This window comes from Phaseolus vulgaris, chromosome 1 (genome assembly GCF_000499845.2).
Source record: "Phaseolus vulgaris cultivar G19833 chromosome 1, P. vulgaris v2.0, whole genome shotgun sequence".
Taxonomy (NCBI): domain Eukaryota; kingdom Viridiplantae; phylum Streptophyta; class Magnoliopsida; order Fabales; family Fabaceae; genus Phaseolus; species Phaseolus vulgaris.
Window position 1 is genome coordinate 50,990,423 of NC_023759.2, and position 17,854 is coordinate 51,008,276.

The 17,854-nt window shown below is 33.3% G+C and overlaps 3 protein-coding genes and 1 long non-coding RNA gene across 6 annotated transcripts; 2 read left to right on the plus strand and 2 right to left on the minus strand.

Moving 5' to 3' along the window:
• Positions 1–240: 240 nt before the first annotated feature.
• On the plus strand, positions 241–1,630 carry LOC137815278 (nuclear transport factor 2B-like). The gene is made up of 2 exons (XM_068618406.1): positions 241–628; positions 1,320–1,630. Exons 1-2 carry the CDS (start codon positions 332–334, stop codon positions 1,392–1,394), a joined length of 372 nt encoding a protein of 123 aa, XP_068474507.1. The 5' UTR covers positions 241–331; the 3' UTR covers positions 1,395–1,630.
• A 652-nt stretch (positions 1,631–2,282) lies between these two features.
• Positions 2,283–3,939, minus strand: LOC137815261 (uncharacterized). Its single transcript, XM_068618377.1, has 2 exons — positions 3,677–3,939; positions 2,283–2,899 (listed from the first exon to the last, which is right to left on the minus strand). The coding sequence occupies exons 1-2, from the start codon at positions 3,824–3,826 to the stop codon at positions 2,477–2,479; spliced, it is 573 nt and encodes a 190-aa protein (XP_068474478.1). The 5' UTR covers positions 3,827–3,939; the 3' UTR covers positions 2,283–2,476.
• A 935-nt stretch (positions 3,940–4,874) lies between these two features.
• Positions 4,875–15,450, minus strand: LOC137815263 (calmodulin-binding transcription activator 4-like). 3 transcript variants are annotated; one of them, XM_068618378.1, is made up of 13 exons: positions 15,205–15,450; positions 14,535–14,666; positions 14,298–14,413; positions 13,522–13,610; positions 13,220–13,265; positions 11,087–11,378; positions 9,562–9,710; positions 9,276–9,366; positions 8,958–9,181; positions 7,920–8,584; positions 6,426–7,020; positions 5,918–6,214; positions 4,875–5,300 (listed from the first exon to the last, which is right to left on the minus strand). In XM_068618378.1, exons 1-13 carry the CDS (start codon positions 15,212–15,214, stop codon positions 5,106–5,108), a joined length of 2,901 nt encoding a protein of 966 aa, XP_068474479.1. In that variant the 5' UTR covers positions 15,215–15,450; the 3' UTR covers positions 4,875–5,105. The 3 variants fall into 3 exon arrangements, with proteins under 3 accessions (XP_068474479.1, XP_068474481.1, XP_068474480.1); XM_068618380.1 differs by having other exon boundaries at positions 14,535–14,834; positions 15,205–15,384; XM_068618379.1 differs by having other exon boundaries at positions 14,535–15,024; positions 15,205–15,307.
• LOC137815264 (uncharacterized) lies at positions 9,142–10,010 on the plus strand. Its single transcript, XR_011081720.1, has 2 exons — positions 9,142–9,258; positions 9,980–10,010. It is a non-coding gene; the product is annotated as an uncharacterized lncRNA (long non-coding RNA).
• Positions 15,451–17,854: the final 2,404 nt, after the last annotated feature.

Below are 17,854 nucleotides of genomic sequence, written 5' to 3' on the forward strand. Positions count from 1 at the left end.
TTTATTGGGAACACATTTTTGAATTTCAGAAAAATTTATCTTTCAGTTTTGTGTTTCGGATCGTTTTATTTCTTTTAGTTTTGAATTATATTTATTATTTCTGGATTTTCGAATCCAGAATAAGGATAATTTTGGAAATTTAAAAAATATTATAGGGTGTGGTTAAAAGTGATATGGTGCAGGAAGAAATTGGGTAGGAAGTTGAATAGATGGTATTGGTGTTGTTGTGTGGTTTTAGTAGAAATTAGAAAAGAGAGTGTGTGCGCGTGAAAGTGAAGCAGAAGAAGCAGAAGAAACAGAAAGAGAAAGAGAAGAAAGAGAAGCAGAAGAAATGGATCCAGACGCAGTGGCAAAGGCATTCGTGGAGCATTATTATTCCACCTTCGATGCCAACCGTAACAATCTGGCGAATCTGTATCAGGAAGGTTCCATGCTCTCCTTCGAAGGCCAGAAGATCCAAGGCTCCCACAACATCGTCGCCAAGCTCACTTCCCTTCCCTTCAACCAGTGCCAGCACTCCATCACCACCGTCGATTGCCAGCCCTCCGGCGTCAGCGCCGGCATGCTCGTCTTCGTCAGCGGCAACCTTCAGCTTGCCGGCGAACAGCACGCCCTCAAGTTCAGCCAGGTACTTCTTCCACTAATCTGATTATTAGGGTTTTCTAATGGATCTAATCTGTTATACTTTATCCCAGAACGAATTAGGGTTTAGGTTTTGATCGGATAAATTTATCCCTACCTTCTCATTGAAGAAAAAAAATTAGCTTATCTGAATGAATCGGGTTTTGTTTATTCATTGTTTATGCGTGATTCAAGTTCACCTCGTTCTGGAAGCTTGGAATTGATGCCTGGATGAAGTTGAATTTCTAGAGTAAACAAGTGTTGTGTGGATGGTTTTCCACTTGGGAGTGTTGAGTCTGATAACTCCATCTTCCTGAACACTTACTGGTTGTAGGATGTGTTTGTTGACTCGTGAATTGCTCCTCTTGAATTCCTCTGAGGGTGTCTCTCTCGCATAGTATGGAGGAGTATCTAGCACATGTTTTTTGGTAATAGATGAAGGTGTTTGAGATTATGTGAAGGAGGAAGAGAAGGGTTTGATATGATTACAAATTGCAATTGGCAATTATTATTGCTCAGAGATAGAACTGCAATTATTTGCCGTAGAAGCATAGGTGTAACTTGAAATCAAATGATCATGGATTGAACTATGTTAATTTTCTGATTTAATTTGTCTGCGAATCTACTAATTACCACTTTATGTTATTAATTATTATTCGAGATGACTAAACCATGTTTGTTTATCTTTTTGTTCTCAGATGTTCCATTTGATGCCTACACCGCAGGGAAGCTATTATGTGTTGAATGACATATTTCGGTTGAACTATGCATGATTGATTATGAGGATAACCCCAAGTATTAGTTCTTGCCTACAGCTGTTTTGCTTCAGACATTTTCATTTGAGAATGGGTTCTTTTTGGTTCGTGTTGAACGCATAATTGTGCTTCTTTTGTTTGGAATTTTTTTGTTGCGATTGGTCAAAACGCTCTCAAGGATAAATGGTGAAAAATTGATGAAAATTGGAAGGTCTCTCAACTTTGATATATTTACTCTGAATATTCCTCATAAAGTTTGTTTGTGCAATGTCTTGTATTTTGTTATATTTGATTTTGTCACCTAATTTAAATGTTTGTTTTCCTTTCCATCGTGATGAGTGAGCTTGCCATAGTTTGATTTTCCTTGACTAGTTTCAAACTATCGACCACTACCCCTGAGCTTTAAAAAATTGAAAATGCAGAATTTTTATATAACTACATTATAATCTTTAATATTATTATTTTTTATATCATTTAATTATAAATTTATACTTTATTATATATATTTATATTTAAATCTATCACATCATCATGAGTATACAACTCTTTGTCAAAGAGTCATTTCAAAGCATCATTAGAGCAATGTAAAAATTTTGCAGGCACAGGTGTTAAATTTGGTGTCAGAATGCACTGCTATGGTTAATTTTTACTGTATTTGAATAGACAGTGAAGACAAAAATCACTTTCCACCGTGATTTTCATCACACTACACGAGGAGCTTTGAAGCTATCGTACTTTTCTGCAACGAAGTTTATCACATTTTCAAAAGCAGATGAATGAAGAGTCTTCTTTAACAAACTACTCCATAAGCATTTTTAAAATAAAATAAATAAAGTTAAAATTAGCTTACAATTTAAAAAAAAAGTTAATTTTAAGTTATAAGAAAGTTCATGTTTTCTGGAAGTATTTCTGAAAAAACTTGTCGAAATAGAAGTGGAGGAAATATGCAATTTAGATACAATGGCAATGCATGGATATGCCATACCAAAAACAACACAGAACACCTATGAATCCTTGCAAATGGTACAAGAAGTGGGAATGTACATAAGAAGGGAAAGTGCAAATCCATTTCATTTCCCACAATAAAATGACAAGTTTGACTAGTTTCCAATATGAGACATATCTGGAATCATCATGGAAGGAAGGGATAAAGATTCAGGAAGTTGTTCATTGTCATCAGCTTCGTGGGGTTTCATATCAGGGACTTTCACCATACCTTTGAGCATATTTCCAAAGGATCTAAAAGGGTGGCTTAGTCCATCTTTGAGTTGCAGAATAAGAGAGACCTCAGATAGTTGCCAAGTCACCGTGAGGACAATCATTGCTGAAAGAAGGCAATGAGTCACAAAGTTCTGCCTCTTCACCTTCTTCAGCTCTTTCATTATCTCATCATTTTCACTTCCCCTTCTTTCTCCACCCTCCTCATCTTCTCCTTCTGTCACCTCAATTGCAGAAGCCACCGGCCCAGAAAATCTAGAACCTTCAAATTGCTCTGGTATCTCTTCTCCATTCAAAACGTTGAACTGCCAAAAGATTCATGTTACCAATTATGTACCACAAACACTCACAAACACCGACAAGTATAAACGGATACAATACAATACAAATATGAATATTGATACGACATAGATACTGATACAACATAGATACTGATACAATACAAACACATGATACGACATAAACAAAAATACAAACAATTATACAAATATTGATATTAAATACAAACAATTATACAAATATAGATATTGATAGACACAAACAAATACAAACACTTGGTCCACGAACCTCTTATCCATTCTCAATTATTATATTATTAATTCGATCAACCAGCCTCTTATCCATTCTCAATTATTATATTATTGATTCGATCAATTCTTATTAGTATGAATATATGAATATTGATACAACATAAAGAAATACAAACTTAGTCTCTAAAAACAAATATATAAAAAGAATCTATATATTATATAGATTTATACAAAATATTGATGCAACACAAACAAATACAAACTTAGTCTCTAAAAACAAATATTAAAAGAATTTATATATTATATAATTAAAAATTATATAAATGGAGTGTTCTTATTTTTCCAATTATAATGAAAAAATTTATACAATAGAATTCGAATTTTAAAAGAAATTAACCATATGTTAACAACAATCTCAATAATTTAAAGTATTGAATAGATGCCATTAATATTAAAATAAAATTTTAAGCAAGATTGAGAAACACCATATCCAAGGATAAAATTTGAAAGCAGTTTTGCATAGGCATGAATTGCAACAGTGATGATGGATACCTGAGAGACAGAGAGAAGGTGGGAAAGAGCGTTTTGGTATTGAACATCGTTGTTATGGTGAGATTCTGGGGCCTTGTTGGTGATGTTGTTGTCGTGTATAACCTTCTGAATTGCATCATCGATGAGCTCAAGCCTTCGATCTTGTTCCATGGTCACCGGAGACAAATAATTGTTGTGGGTTGTGAGTTTTCAGTCACCGTCACTGCTTTTGTTTATTGAATTGAATTGAATGAAAAATACAAGAGACGTGCCCTTATGTTTTTGTTTACCTTTTCATGCCAAACGTGTCTTCTCCACACTTAACCTCACCACAGAAAAAGTGCGATCCTTCTGTTGTGTTGACTCTAGATTACAGTTCTTGGATAAAAATTGTTCTTCTTAGTATTTGACGGATCTAAAAGTGGAACTAAAGATTACAGATTAAGCTTTATATGAATATAAAGGTTATTCCGTTTGATTTAATCTTCTGTTATTCCCTAAATAAAATGTTCTATTATGAGTATGAAAATTGTAAGGGCAAATTATCTATCTATTAGCTCTTCGAATGTAATGATTGAGGGAAGCATAGTTATGAAAATTAGTGAAGTAAAAACATTTTTATTAATAGTGGGAGACTCAAGATTGTGTAAGGACACATGTATCGAACACGACACTAGTAGAATATATAGATAAGATGTTTAATTCAAAAAATATTTATTTAATTTTTGATAATTCTATTATGATTCTAACAAAACTTAAAAAAAAAAAAATTTAAAAAAAAGAAATAGATTAATTTTTTAAAAACTCAAATTTATTTTATAAATTTTTAATATTACTATAAAAATAAAGAACAAATTTTTTTAATCTACTAAAAAAAACTAAAACATGATTATGTAGTCTTTTTAATCTACTAAAAATACTAAAACATGATTATTTACATAAATCTTTATTGTCAATTTATAATAATATATAAATTTGATTTTTTATATTTTAAAAATTATACATATTTCCACACTTGTGCTTAAAAATTTTAAAAATTATACATATTTCCACACTTGTGCTTATAGTTATAGTTATGAACTCCTACTAGCTACATCTTGCAAGCAATGAAAACTTTATCATCACCACTGCCTATCTATTTTATATAATCCGAAATGCGACTCGTGAAATTGATATAGAATCCGAAATCCACGTCAAAATGGGAAATTAAACTAAATAATTTAAAATCAGAAATATAACATTTTTTTTTATCTAGTTTTACTGATGAAAAGTGAAACAATAAATAAGAAATAGAAGCATTGAAGGGTATTTAAAAGAGTGTCCACCGCCATTATCTCTATACAACCTATACTGTTTTACAAACTAAAACCTCAATCAGGCTTATATTCTACACATCAAGTACACAGACCAAATAAGCCAGAAAATTATCACCAAAGAGAAATAAATATTCCTAACTCCAATACTTTTCCCACGATGACTGACTCAAATCATTGTCTATCATACTGAAAGCATCCATATTGAAACCATCCTCTTCCGAAGCCCAAACCTTATCCAATAACGTATTCAAATCATCGTCTTCTATATGGAAAACATCCTCTTCCGAAGTTGATAACGGTGCTTCATCAATTGTGCTCTCACTTTCAGTCTGTAAAAGAATCAACAACTCATGCATTGCATAAAACAGGGAACCTCTCCTCACATACAAAAACAACATTGCTAAATGCTAGCTTCAAGCATGTTAAGTCCTTAATACTTTGTTTCATTTCATGACGAGATGATTGTTATTACTTGATGTATCAATCTAACTGAGATGTCAAATTGTATAATTGTTATTACTTGATGTATCAATCTAACTGAGATGTCAAATTGTATAATTGTTATTATTTGATGTATCAATCTAACTGAGATGTCAAATTGTATAATTGTTATTATTTGATGTATCAATCTAACTGAGATGTCAAATTGTATAGTAATGTTTAACATGAAAGCTTTTATATATAAAAAGCATGTTAAGTCCTAATAATTTTGGGTTGACTTTATAAGACACTGCTATCGTCTGAGTAGAAGACCTCATGATGCTGACCCAACTAAAAAGAATGGGATCATATTATTTTATGAGACACACCAGTGTGTCGAAAGAGACTATGGTGTTGCTACTTGCAAGCGTTCCATTTATCATATATCTGATTCTAACAGTAAAGAAAAGAACAGTGAAAGCTTTAATCATAATACTTAGATACTTAGATTTTACTAACTAATTACCTTGGCTTGACGATACAATGAAAGTAAGCGCCTGTATTGGTGACGAGCATCGTCATGACGGACCATGGAAAGCACCCGCTTCAAAGCCTTCTCAATTGCTGCATTTACTTTCTCTTTTCGGAACACGTTGAGAAAATCTTCATCATCACTTCCTTCTTCATTTGAATCCATTTCTTGCCGGACACTACTTATACCAACGCGTTTTCTCCTCCATCGTAGCACAACCTTATTATAGATTCCAACTGCCCATAATATTATCTTGTATTGCTTCCGAGCCTGGTAACCCCTTACAATGGCCTGCCCAAATAAATATAGAAAAGCCAAGGTTAATAGGAAGTTCTTGATGTCTATGTTTAGTTATAGCTTTCATCTCCCCATTCCCTCCAATTTATGAACAAATTTATTCACTTTACAAAGTTTCTATACTTTTACAGTGCCAATATCTACATACATGCAGAATTCTTGGAATTAGTATGGTAAAACTGTAATAACAATTATTTACAGTTACCTGTATCTTAACTACTTTCTGGCGCAATGCTAAGAATTGTTTGCGATCTTTCCAACCTCGATATCTCTTCTGAATCGACAAGGCAGCTAAATTGCAATCACCCAAGCTCCGAGAACTAAGTTTTGACATGGCAGAAAGCACTGAAATGTTATCATCATTGCAACCTGGACTAATACAATATCCCTCTAGACGTGCCACAGCAGCTGCAGCTTCTCTTTGTTTCCGTTTTCTAAAAGAATGTGCACGAAAAGCATCTTGTATCCGTGCAGCTGCCTGAGCTGCATTTCTGACAGCATCCAAGGAAGCTTTTAGTGAAACCTGATCCTCACTGGCCACAAGATTTTCTTTAGAGACACTACAGACAGTTAACTCGGCTGCAAGCTCAGAAGGTCCTTTAGAAATCTTACTCCCTGTCAATGTGAGGGATGACAAGTGGCTGGTTAGGTCTACCTCAGAAAGATAACCTGCTAGTCCCTTATGGCCATGGGAGGCTGCAACAGATGCAGCAGTTTCACCGCTTGGATTTTGTGAACTTGGATCTGTCACCGCTCCAGCAGATGCACCAGAAGCAATAAGTGAAGCAACCATTTTTTCCCTATCATGGAATGAAATATTTGTGACACAATATCCAGAAGACTTAGAATTGAACAGATAATTTATAAAGACTTCTAAAAGCAAGGGTTTAATCTTGATATGATCATCGGTATTACAAAGTGGACTTTAAGCCTAACTCAACCCCATAAAACCGGTTCATGAGGTTGAGGTTTGCACTCACTTATATACAATAAAATGTCCTTATCTCTAGTCGATGTGGGATCTCCAACAATCGAGAAAAGAGTTTGGCCTACGATGTAGAAGACCAATGAGACCCAGGTTACCAGGTAAGATGAATTAATTATATGGAGGTCAGTCTTATCCATAGAGACAAGGAAAGAGAAAATAAAGCTCCAACAGATACCTTTTAAAAACACCGATTCAAAATGACATTTCTGAAAAATCGGTTACAGGTCCAGCACAATTTGATAATTGAATTAATGTAGTTGATACCAGATAGATAGTGGGAAAAGGCTTCTTTTTTGAAATAAAAAATAAATAAACATTTTGCTTGGCTTAATATGCATGTTTTTCAAGAATGATAGAAAAATCCTGTTACATCACATCTTAAATGCAGTCATCAATTTCTAACATGTGACTTACAGGCTAGGTATTACATACAGGTTTTAATTGTCCTTGTTCTCTTTCTTTGTATTTATATTCCCTTCTCCCAAGGATGAAGTACATATTTCTAAACAGATTTTATTCTATTATGTCAATATTAATTACTACAGTTGCATTGTCGTTCTTATTTATAGTGATAATTATATGTCTCATGATCAAGGATATTTGAGATTTTTTTGCTTATATGACTCTTTTTAATATTTCAATGTTATATTTTATTGAAGGATTTTGAAAAAAAAAAGGTGATAACACTATTGCATATCAGTTTTCTATTACCTCCCAAACCGTGCAGCCCAATGAAGGGCGGTCCATCCATTGATGTCACGGAAATTTATATTCACACCGCAATTGAGAATGGGGTTCAGGGCCCACTCAAAACCCAACCCAGAAACCATGTGTATAATCCCCTGCTCTTTCTTGGACAAAGAACAGTCTGTCCCTTCATCTCTTTCATTGGATCGGTTAGAGAGCCAGTGCTGCAGCTTATCCTTCAGCAGCTCTTCTAGAAGCCAGTTAACAGTATCAGATGATTTTCCAGTGCCAACTAGGAGAGTGTCAATAATATGGCTCCATGAATCATCACTATCTTTCTGTTCTGTTGAAAGATGACTTCCAGATTCTGTTGTTGAAGCAGAGTGGAGCATCTCCGCAAATCGAACAAGTAATAGCAGATCTTCTGGACTTCTACCATCTTCTGTTTCCAACGAATTGCAGCGAGTGCAACTAGTAGTCTTATTTCGAAACTCAAACTCACTCACTTCACTGCAAGGCACCCTATTTCCGGAAGTAACGCACAGATTAACCTTTCCAACAAGATTGGATGGAGCTTCACAACAAATTACGCCATCCTGAATAATCTCAGCAGGAACTTCAACATCACCAAACATACAGGCCCAGGTAGAATCCAAGTGATGATAGAGAAATGATCCAATAATGATAACCTACACATATAACTTGAGAATTTAGGATTCAAATGACAACAACAATAGTATCTATATCATATTATACGCAAAACAATAACAATTCAATAGGAAAGACACTAAAGATAAAGTATATGTCTCAAATGGTTAAGTATTGAAATTAAGATCAAAGAGTTTGTATGACAACTCCCTAATTATTAGATATATAATTACATGATACCAAAAATCCATACATATTTGAACTATGCAGTGTATTGATTTAGAAGTCTTCAGGAACGTAGGTAAAGCTTAGTAAGCACCAAAAAGCATGACAATCCATCATTCAGTTGACAACATTCACTAAGTCATATATCTTCGCGTAGGACATAATAAATACTGAAATTAAAAGACAAACCTTTGTAGTCTCAGTGGCATAGCAGTATTCTGGGGAGACTGCCCTAATAGTAAATTTCTGTTTCTGTTCAACAGTCAAGCTTGAATCTACACCACCAAGAGGTTCTTGAATTTGGGTTTGGTCAAAAAATGGTTCATAGTAGTCAGAGATAGTTACGGGAGTTTCTACCAGAGAACATAGAGGAAATTTGACTCCATTGTTGCCTTGAGGAAGTGGAAAAACAGCTGGTGATATGGGACATCAGAGAGATGGAGAAAATTTCATGATATGCAAAAGAAGGGAAATGACCAAGTAATTTAAGGTAGAAATAAGTCATACAGTTCTCAACATTATTACTGTTGGAGTTTAGCCACTGATTGTTTTCCACGTTGGCAATCATTTCCCTTCCTGAAGAAAATAATGACTCTTCCTGTTTTAAGAATAGAGATTTTATTTCTTCGTAAGAAGCAGAAGAAAAATGAACACAAATAAATAGCATTGAAGTGACAGTTTTAAATGATAAAATTGTTTCAAGAGATGCAAAACTACGTAATTTATTTGGAAACTTCAGCAAACATCGATTATAAACTCTTAACAGCATGAAGTATTTATTAGGAATACTCACATTTTCAAATGCCTCATATACATATTGATCTGGTATATTGGTCACAGGTAAGGGCTGGAATGCTTCAAGCACCTCGGTCCAGTATATAGTTTTTTCTTTTCCATCAGGACAATCATCAATTGAGTCATGATAGTATGTGTCACTGTTATCTACAGAAAATACACTAATTTCAGAAGATTTTGCTTTCCTCTCTTTACAGTTTCTGTTTAATTACAATAAGGAGTACCAAAAACAACCTATAAAGAACTTGTGAACTAAATTGAATCTGATCTAAAGCAGAATTTGAAAGTTTTGAAAAACAAAAGTTTGAGGGGAGGAATAACTAATTAACAACAAAATCTTTGTTGATGTAATCCGACATGTAGTGTATCTTTTAAATGAGAGCAGACTAGATATGCAGTTTATTTTTTTATTGTAGGTAACTTGATCTCAAGGAAAAGTAAGAAACAGTTTGTGGTTGCAAGGTCATGTATTGAAGCAGGATATCATGCTATGGCTGATACGACTTGCAAACTTGTATGGCTAAAGGGTTTGCTTGTGAGACAGGTCCTATGGAACTTGCTTGTTATAACCAATAAACTTTATACTTTTCCTCAAGTTCGATCTTCACAAAAGGACTAAATATATAGAGGTTGGCGTCCTTTCTGACATCATCAAGACTAAATTTGTATATTCTAATGAACAACTTGTAGACATATTGAGTAAATCCTTCCAGGGTCCGAGGATAACTATATGAGAAGACACATGCTTAAGCTTGAAAGGGAGTGTTGATTGGAATCACATAAGTAGTTTATATTTTACATAAGATCATATATGTAGTTTATCTTTTAGATTTCGTGTATACATGTTGTAACCCAACTTAGTGAATAATACAGATTCATAAAGGCTTGTAGAGATTTAGCAAATTTCAATAATCAATATCAGTAAAATCGGAACACTTCTTTAATTTATTTTTTCAAGCAAAAAAGAGGATAAACAAGATTTACATATCATGCAATATATAGAGTTCTGTGCATTAAATATTTGAAAAATGTTCTGCTTGGTTAAACATAATATGAAGATTCCTTCAATTCCTCCTAGAGTGATTTGAGATACAAGAAACCTAATTGCGAGGCTGCTGTTTCAAACTTTTTCCTTTTCTGGTTTCCATATTCATAATAATCGTCACCACTTTTTTAAGATTCACTTGAAGCAACCAGCATATAACAATTGGGGGGACTTAGGTTTCACTCAAAGAAATTCTATCATAAAGAAGGGTACCGTTGGACAACTTAAAAATAAGCATGTATGTTATAAATTTAACCCAACAACAGTCACAGCATATTAGTTGTGAGACTGGAAGAAGCCACTAGCATATGTTGAATAGGTTGAAGACAAACATCTATAACTGAACAAACCCAAACACAATACAAGGTAAAAACATAAAATAGGGATAATAACTCAAATGCTTCACTTATATTAATTTTATCCACTCCCTCCGATAAAAAAACAGTAATTCTGAACAGCTTAAGTTTGTCTAAATTACCTTGTCCTTCACTATACATAACAAAAAGTTGCCCTTGATCATTTTGTTCAGACAACCTTTCACTGAAGCTGTCCTCATTTATATTCAGCTCTTTTTCCAATTGGCGCAAGGCTTGTGCTTCAGATGTAACTTCTAAAGACCCAGGACTAGAGAAATTGAGATTAGGTTCACATGAATCTCCAAACACGGATGATGTCCCTGGATTTTGAGCAGTATACAGGCTGTGACTCTGACTAAAAACAAGAGAGGAACCCGATGACAATTGTGTGACAGGTTCAGAATTGGATTTCCCCTGCAAAAATGAGAGTGTAAATCGTAATGCCAAACTCAACCTCAAATTCCTGATACAATTCCCAAGCAGTGAACAAATTAAGAAAATAGAAAATATAAGAGCAGATGTGAAAGAAAGAGTGAAACTGTTATCTAACGAGTGATATACAAGAGAAGAATTTGTCTTGCAAGGAACACAATGTCCCTTTAAACTGAGAGTGTACCAGTTTCCGTTATGTTTCCACAGTAGCCCCCTTTCCATTACAGTTTCCCCTATTTAACTACCAAACCTCCTAACTGCTTTTGTAACACCTGATCCTCTAGCTATTCGTACAGTTTATTTCTCCTGGAATATACTTTTGAAACCTTGTTTGATCCCAAAGATAGTGCTCTCTCACTGCTAACAGCAGTACAATGAAACAATCTACTGCTTCAAAAAGATGAACGTGACCAGATAATTGCAATTCAGTGAATCAACAAAATGATGATTTAAATGAGATTTGAATATATCTCCATTTGAGGTCACACACAATCAGAAAATGAAGTATTTAGTTCCAGAAAGTAACAGTGCAATAGAATATGTGTCTTCAATAACAACACTAAATAATAATCATAAAACTAGCCGCTTTGAAATAAGCGGTGGACGGAGTGGGGGTCACTAAATATCAAGAGAAGTACATTTGAAAAGTTGGATGTGAACAAAGTTTCAAGAAGTTAAGATATTGCAAATGTCTGATTCATCACAATTTTAGCTCTTTGATGTACCTATTTGGAGGACCAACAAGGCTCGACACTTTGAACAGACTTCACTTAACCACTAGGGCAAATTAGTTTTGCTTGTGTTGTGATATAGGGATTTTTTTTTTTTTATCTACTTACAAACGACAACCTAAAACTAAACTTTTATTTAAATATTTTGGAACACAGAAAATGATATACAGATGTTTTTGACAAAGAAATGAGGATGTCTCTTTTCTAGGGTTCTTCCCTACATCTTGTTATCTTATTACGATTTTACTAATCTTTGTGGCGATCATCCTTAAGCTTATCAAACCTTGTTTGTGGCACCTTCCTTTTCCAGGCCTTTTGTTTTGTTTTCAATTCCCAATTTTCAATTGATTCCAATCTCTAATTGTAAATTTGTCTTTCTGGAGTCATGTCATCATGTTTATTTACTGTAGAGTTTTAAAACTGAAAAATGAGAGGGAGAGAGAGAGAGAAACAGAATTGAACTTATGGAAGAAATATAAACAGCTCAAGGACTACCATGTAAGTCATTTACAGAAAATAAAGCATTAAAAGAATACAAAATGAAGTATTCATAAGAAATACTACAAAGGGTTGAAATTTCATAAGAAATACTACAAAGGGTTGAAATTTCATAAGAAAACAAATGAACTAAATTATTTAAGTTTCAAACCTGAACTGATGGGCCTCCAGCCCACAACTTGACCAGGCCCAACGTAGCCATCATCAAACCTTATTAGGCCAAAGATTATGGATTGTAATGACTAAATTTTTTTCCTTTAAATTGTTGTTTTTCCTAAATGAGCTGCCCAATCCATGTTATTAGGTTATTTAAGGGTAGGCACCCAGGGTTGTAGACAGGAATGAGAATTAACTGATGTTTCTTTGTCTCTTTTCCTTTTCTGTTTTCTATCTTAGTAATTCATACCTAGCTAGCTACCAGTCTCACCCTATCATGAACACCAAAAAGGGAGGATGTGCTTAAACTAACATTTTAGTTTTCAGAAACAGGGGAGGAGTGTAGGTCAATGAGATGTGTTGCACTAAAAGGAACCTTTTCACACATAATAAGCCGCAAGTACCATGTTTATCTGATATCATGTTTTGGGAACTCACCTTACTTGTTTCTCTATAATGCACCAGAACAATATGCTCATATTCCCTGTCAAGAAACAATAATGTTTGAGCAAATACGAACATGCACAACAATAACATATTGGCATATAAATGGACCCATCTTAATAGTATTTACATATACTGAAAGTTAATTTATTTTGCAATCAAGACAATTTATTCGTGGTAATTAAAGTTGCCTCTGTTATGAGCTCCGTAAGTTTGTATTTGGATCTTGAAAGAAAAATCAAGTATAAGTAATCATAATATAGTCTGCATCAAACTAATGGTTAAAAATTACTCACGGCTCCAATATCCAATAGCTACGTCTCTGAAAAGTACGGTTCTCCTCTCCATGTGCATAGTAGCAGTTTAGGATTTCTTCATTTCCAACCTAATCACGAAGATTAGTACCAATCGATTGAGAGTTTGAAATACAGAAAATTCTATCACTAAACAAATGTTGGCATGAAAACATCAATATAGCAAAAATAAGAGAAATATATTCAAAAGAGAAAAATGCTCAACATGAGTAAAAATATTTAACAACAAATCGGTTACATCTCAATGATATGACAGCTCATGCTCATAAAGAGTGCTAGACAAACTAAACACATACTTTTTTTTCTAAAGTTTTGTGGAAGCTATCTATGGTACAGGGCATATTAGGAGACATATTGAAATATGAAATTTCCAATGAAGATATTTAATTATTTTCAAATAATATTTATTCAACATGTGTGAGATATGAATATTTCTTCTTCAACAATGTTAAAATTATTATTCAATTTCCTCAAATAAAAAGTTCAGTGATGAAGTAGAAGAAGCTCTAATTACAATTGGTATGAAAACTTCAAGCTGTTAGTAAGAACGGTACAATTACTACATTTTCATCTTTTACTTTTTTCAGTATAGTTCTTATCTAAGACTAAAACGAAGGAGTTTGATCCAAATTGGAGCATTTGCATAAAACATATAGCGTGCCAAAAGTGGGCAGATAGTAGTGGCTGACATGATCTGCAGCAAGACAAACAGATGTCTCAGAATAGAAGGACAGCCTAGAACAAAATGTTCACAAGACCTTAAGCCGTTCATGTGCTTCTCCCACAGTTCTTCCATCTCTTTTCTTCCGCCAGTTATGACCATCTTTACGGAAGAAACGCGTGACTCTTTTATTAAACAGATATAGGGATCCACCTGTTGAGAAAGTCAAGTGGTAACAGACATTCAGTAACACATAATCAAATAACAAACGAGAGACATAAAAAATGTGCTTCATTTCTTTCACAAATTTCAACAAACACCAAACGGACATTACCAGCTGGCTGATGAGGGGGCTGGTGGGTAAGCTCGCACATGTCGTAATTCCGTAAAATGCAAAGCACTTCCACAGGCTTGAGCCATCGCTTCCTAGCTTCTTGGAACAGATCATCGATGTTATACTCCAAACCTGCCATGATCATATCAAATTAGTCCACCAATTCAGAACTCATCCTTTTGTTCCCTCTTCCATTATCTCTTCATTTGTGCCGACACGGGAATCATGCAGAAATTTGGGGGCACTATCCTCTCTGCTGGTAAACCAAGAAGTAAGAACTCACCATCCTCTTTTTTATATCTGTATTACAGCAATACCATTATTCCCCCATGTGAGCTGAAAGGACAACGATTTGGTCCGTGAAGTAAAAGTTCCATCTCAAAGGTACGCTATACCGTACTGTACCAAAACCAACCATAAATTTCCACCCAAAAAAGGTGCAAAGCCTAAACTAGCAACACCTCACAGTAAAAAATCAAACCAAGTCAAACTTTACAGCAAACAGAAGACAGTCAAAGCACGCGATGCGTTTTGCCACGAATTTCAGTATCACCGTGAATCCAGCCACAACACAACATTGTTAAAATTGGATCAAGCATCTATAATCCATAGTAAAATTGAAGCAGAAGGAAGCAACGAGTAGTGAAAAGCATGAAGAGAGAGGTTTTACCCGGTGGCATAGTACTCAATCGCGTGAATTGAAAGAAGTTGAGCTAGAATTGGAGAAATTGCAGTTCCCACCACACTCTATGAAGTGATAACTGTGAAGTATAAATGCATGTTTGGTTCAGATTCTTGACTGATACAAATACAAATACATTATTTTTTATCGGCAAAATACAAATATAAATACTGTGAAGTTATTTAAGCCATATTTCAACCTTATACAAATCTCAAAACGCGTGCAAACCATAACACATAAAACAAACACGCTATACAATTCAACATAAACTTTTAAATATTTTAAGAGATCTAATACAAAAAAAAACTATTTGTTATTCCGGAAGAATTTTTCTGTACAAACCAAGGTTATCCTCTATCGAAACTTGTAAAATTCCGGTCTAATTTCTGCAATTTCATTATGGATCCGTATTGCGCTGAAAAAAATTTACAGACACACTTTCGTATGTTGTTTGCACCAGGCAATGAGGCACGTCCATAAACGAATCACAAAAAAAAGATACGAGGCAGAAAAACCACGACGTTTTGTACCAAAGACGAAAGACACCAATCAAAATACAAAAATTTTATCTCGTGAACTTTGTGACTACACCTTCATTTACACGTAAAAATTTCAATATGATCTATTCTACCGTTTTAAAAAATCTTCTTATTCTTATGTTTACACAACTCGACTATCACGGCTACCAGATAGAATCCCAAATTTGATTAAGAACTTTATCTTCCAAACACAAACACAGACCTGAGGAATGAACAAGTTGATGATATAGAATTGAAGACCCTACAAGCACAAGTCCACCCCACTGGCGCACTGATACATAATATCTTAGATGAAGATTCGGTGAGATTCCACTTTTAGTTTATCTTATTTTCAATCCCCAATTAATTCAGAGCATTGACAATCCTCAAACAAAACGTTCCTCTACTGTTAACTTTTTTCTTTTGTCGTTTTTTCTGTTATCTTTTCTCTTCAGTAGTGTGAAACAATTACTAATTAAGGTAACATAAGTGTGTAACAAAGAAGAATGAAGCTGTAAATTCAATTATTTCATGTTTGAATTTGGAGCATGTGAAAGATTATTAGTAAAGTGAAATGAAGAAACATAGATAAAAAAAATGTGATGGTGATGAAATTTGTTAGGTTTCAAAGGTTGCAATGAAGAAGAATTTAGAGGTGTGAACAGATGTTGATGCATCAGCACCTTTGGGAAGACCTGCTGACTCTCACTGTCACACTACTCTTCTTTTAGTTGACTTCTCTATTATATGTCTTCCTCTCCTTTTTTATTAAAACAAAATATTATTATTATTTTAAATATTTTATAAATATTATTGTGAGGTCATGGATTGATTTTGTTAATGTAGAGAAATGTCAATCTGAGAAAATTAATGAAAAAATATTATTTATTTCCAAATAAAATAAGAACGTTAACTATGATAATTAGCTGAATATGCGTGATATATAGAGTTATAATGAATTAGCTGTAAAAAAGACTAATAAAAAAAAATGTTGACTCAGCTAAACCCTAAATCCTAAAATCGATAGAAAAAAACATAACAACAACTTGGTTGAAAATATTAAGAGATTTTTTTAGAAACTTTGCTCTTAATTCATATTTATATTTTATATTAATGAAAGATGAAAATAAAGTTTTGGAAATTAATAATAATTACAATTTATCTTTTATAAATTGGTAATAGTTTGTAAAAACTTAACTAAATTGACCTTATAATTATATTAGAAATCTTCTGTATTGATTACTATTATTGGAGTTAATTACCCATTTTGTAGATGTTGAATTTTTCTGCTGAAATATCTCACACTTTTCACATAATAAACACATTAAAAATGTAAGATTGCTCAATAAAGTTTTTTTTTTTCTATTTCATATTTGGAATTATATTGTTTTTCAAACCGTCTTTGTTGAATATCTCTAACAAACAGCCATTTCCCACAGAAAGAGGTCTGAAATTTCCATGACAATTTGGTTTTTCTCCTTCTTTTACTCCAATTCTTTTTTATGCATATATCCAACAATAATTATTATCCACTGCTTTATTTTTACCAAACTTTTTGCATTTATTATAAACAAATCTTATCTATTTCCTTTGGCAAAATCCGTACTTTATTTTTGAATTATGTACTTTGCTTTTTTAAGTATATAAAATACTTTACAAAAATAAATTTATGTATTATAGTTAAGTTATAAATGAATAAATTAATAAATAAATAAAAAAGTAGCACGTTAGAAAAAGGTAGTAGTAGTACTACCAAATGATGATTAATCATTTTGAATGGAAGGACTGAGAAAAGACAAAGAAGAGTTATAATTATTGGACACTCGCATTAAATTCCACTGCTATTCTCTGTGCTTTATTTGTCGGTGGTGTATTCAATAATTTTTAAATAATTAAATTTTAAATAATTATTTTTTAAATTATAATTAAGATTAAAAATGTATGAAACTATAATTAAAAATTATTTATATTCTTCAAAAATATCAAAATTGAGTTAATTACTAAGTGAAATTTAATTAATTAATTCGTGTTTTCCATTAGGAGTGCTACTTTGGTTAATATTCATATCTCTTTCAACACCTCTGTTACCATTTTCTTCATAATCTTTTTTTTTATTCTAG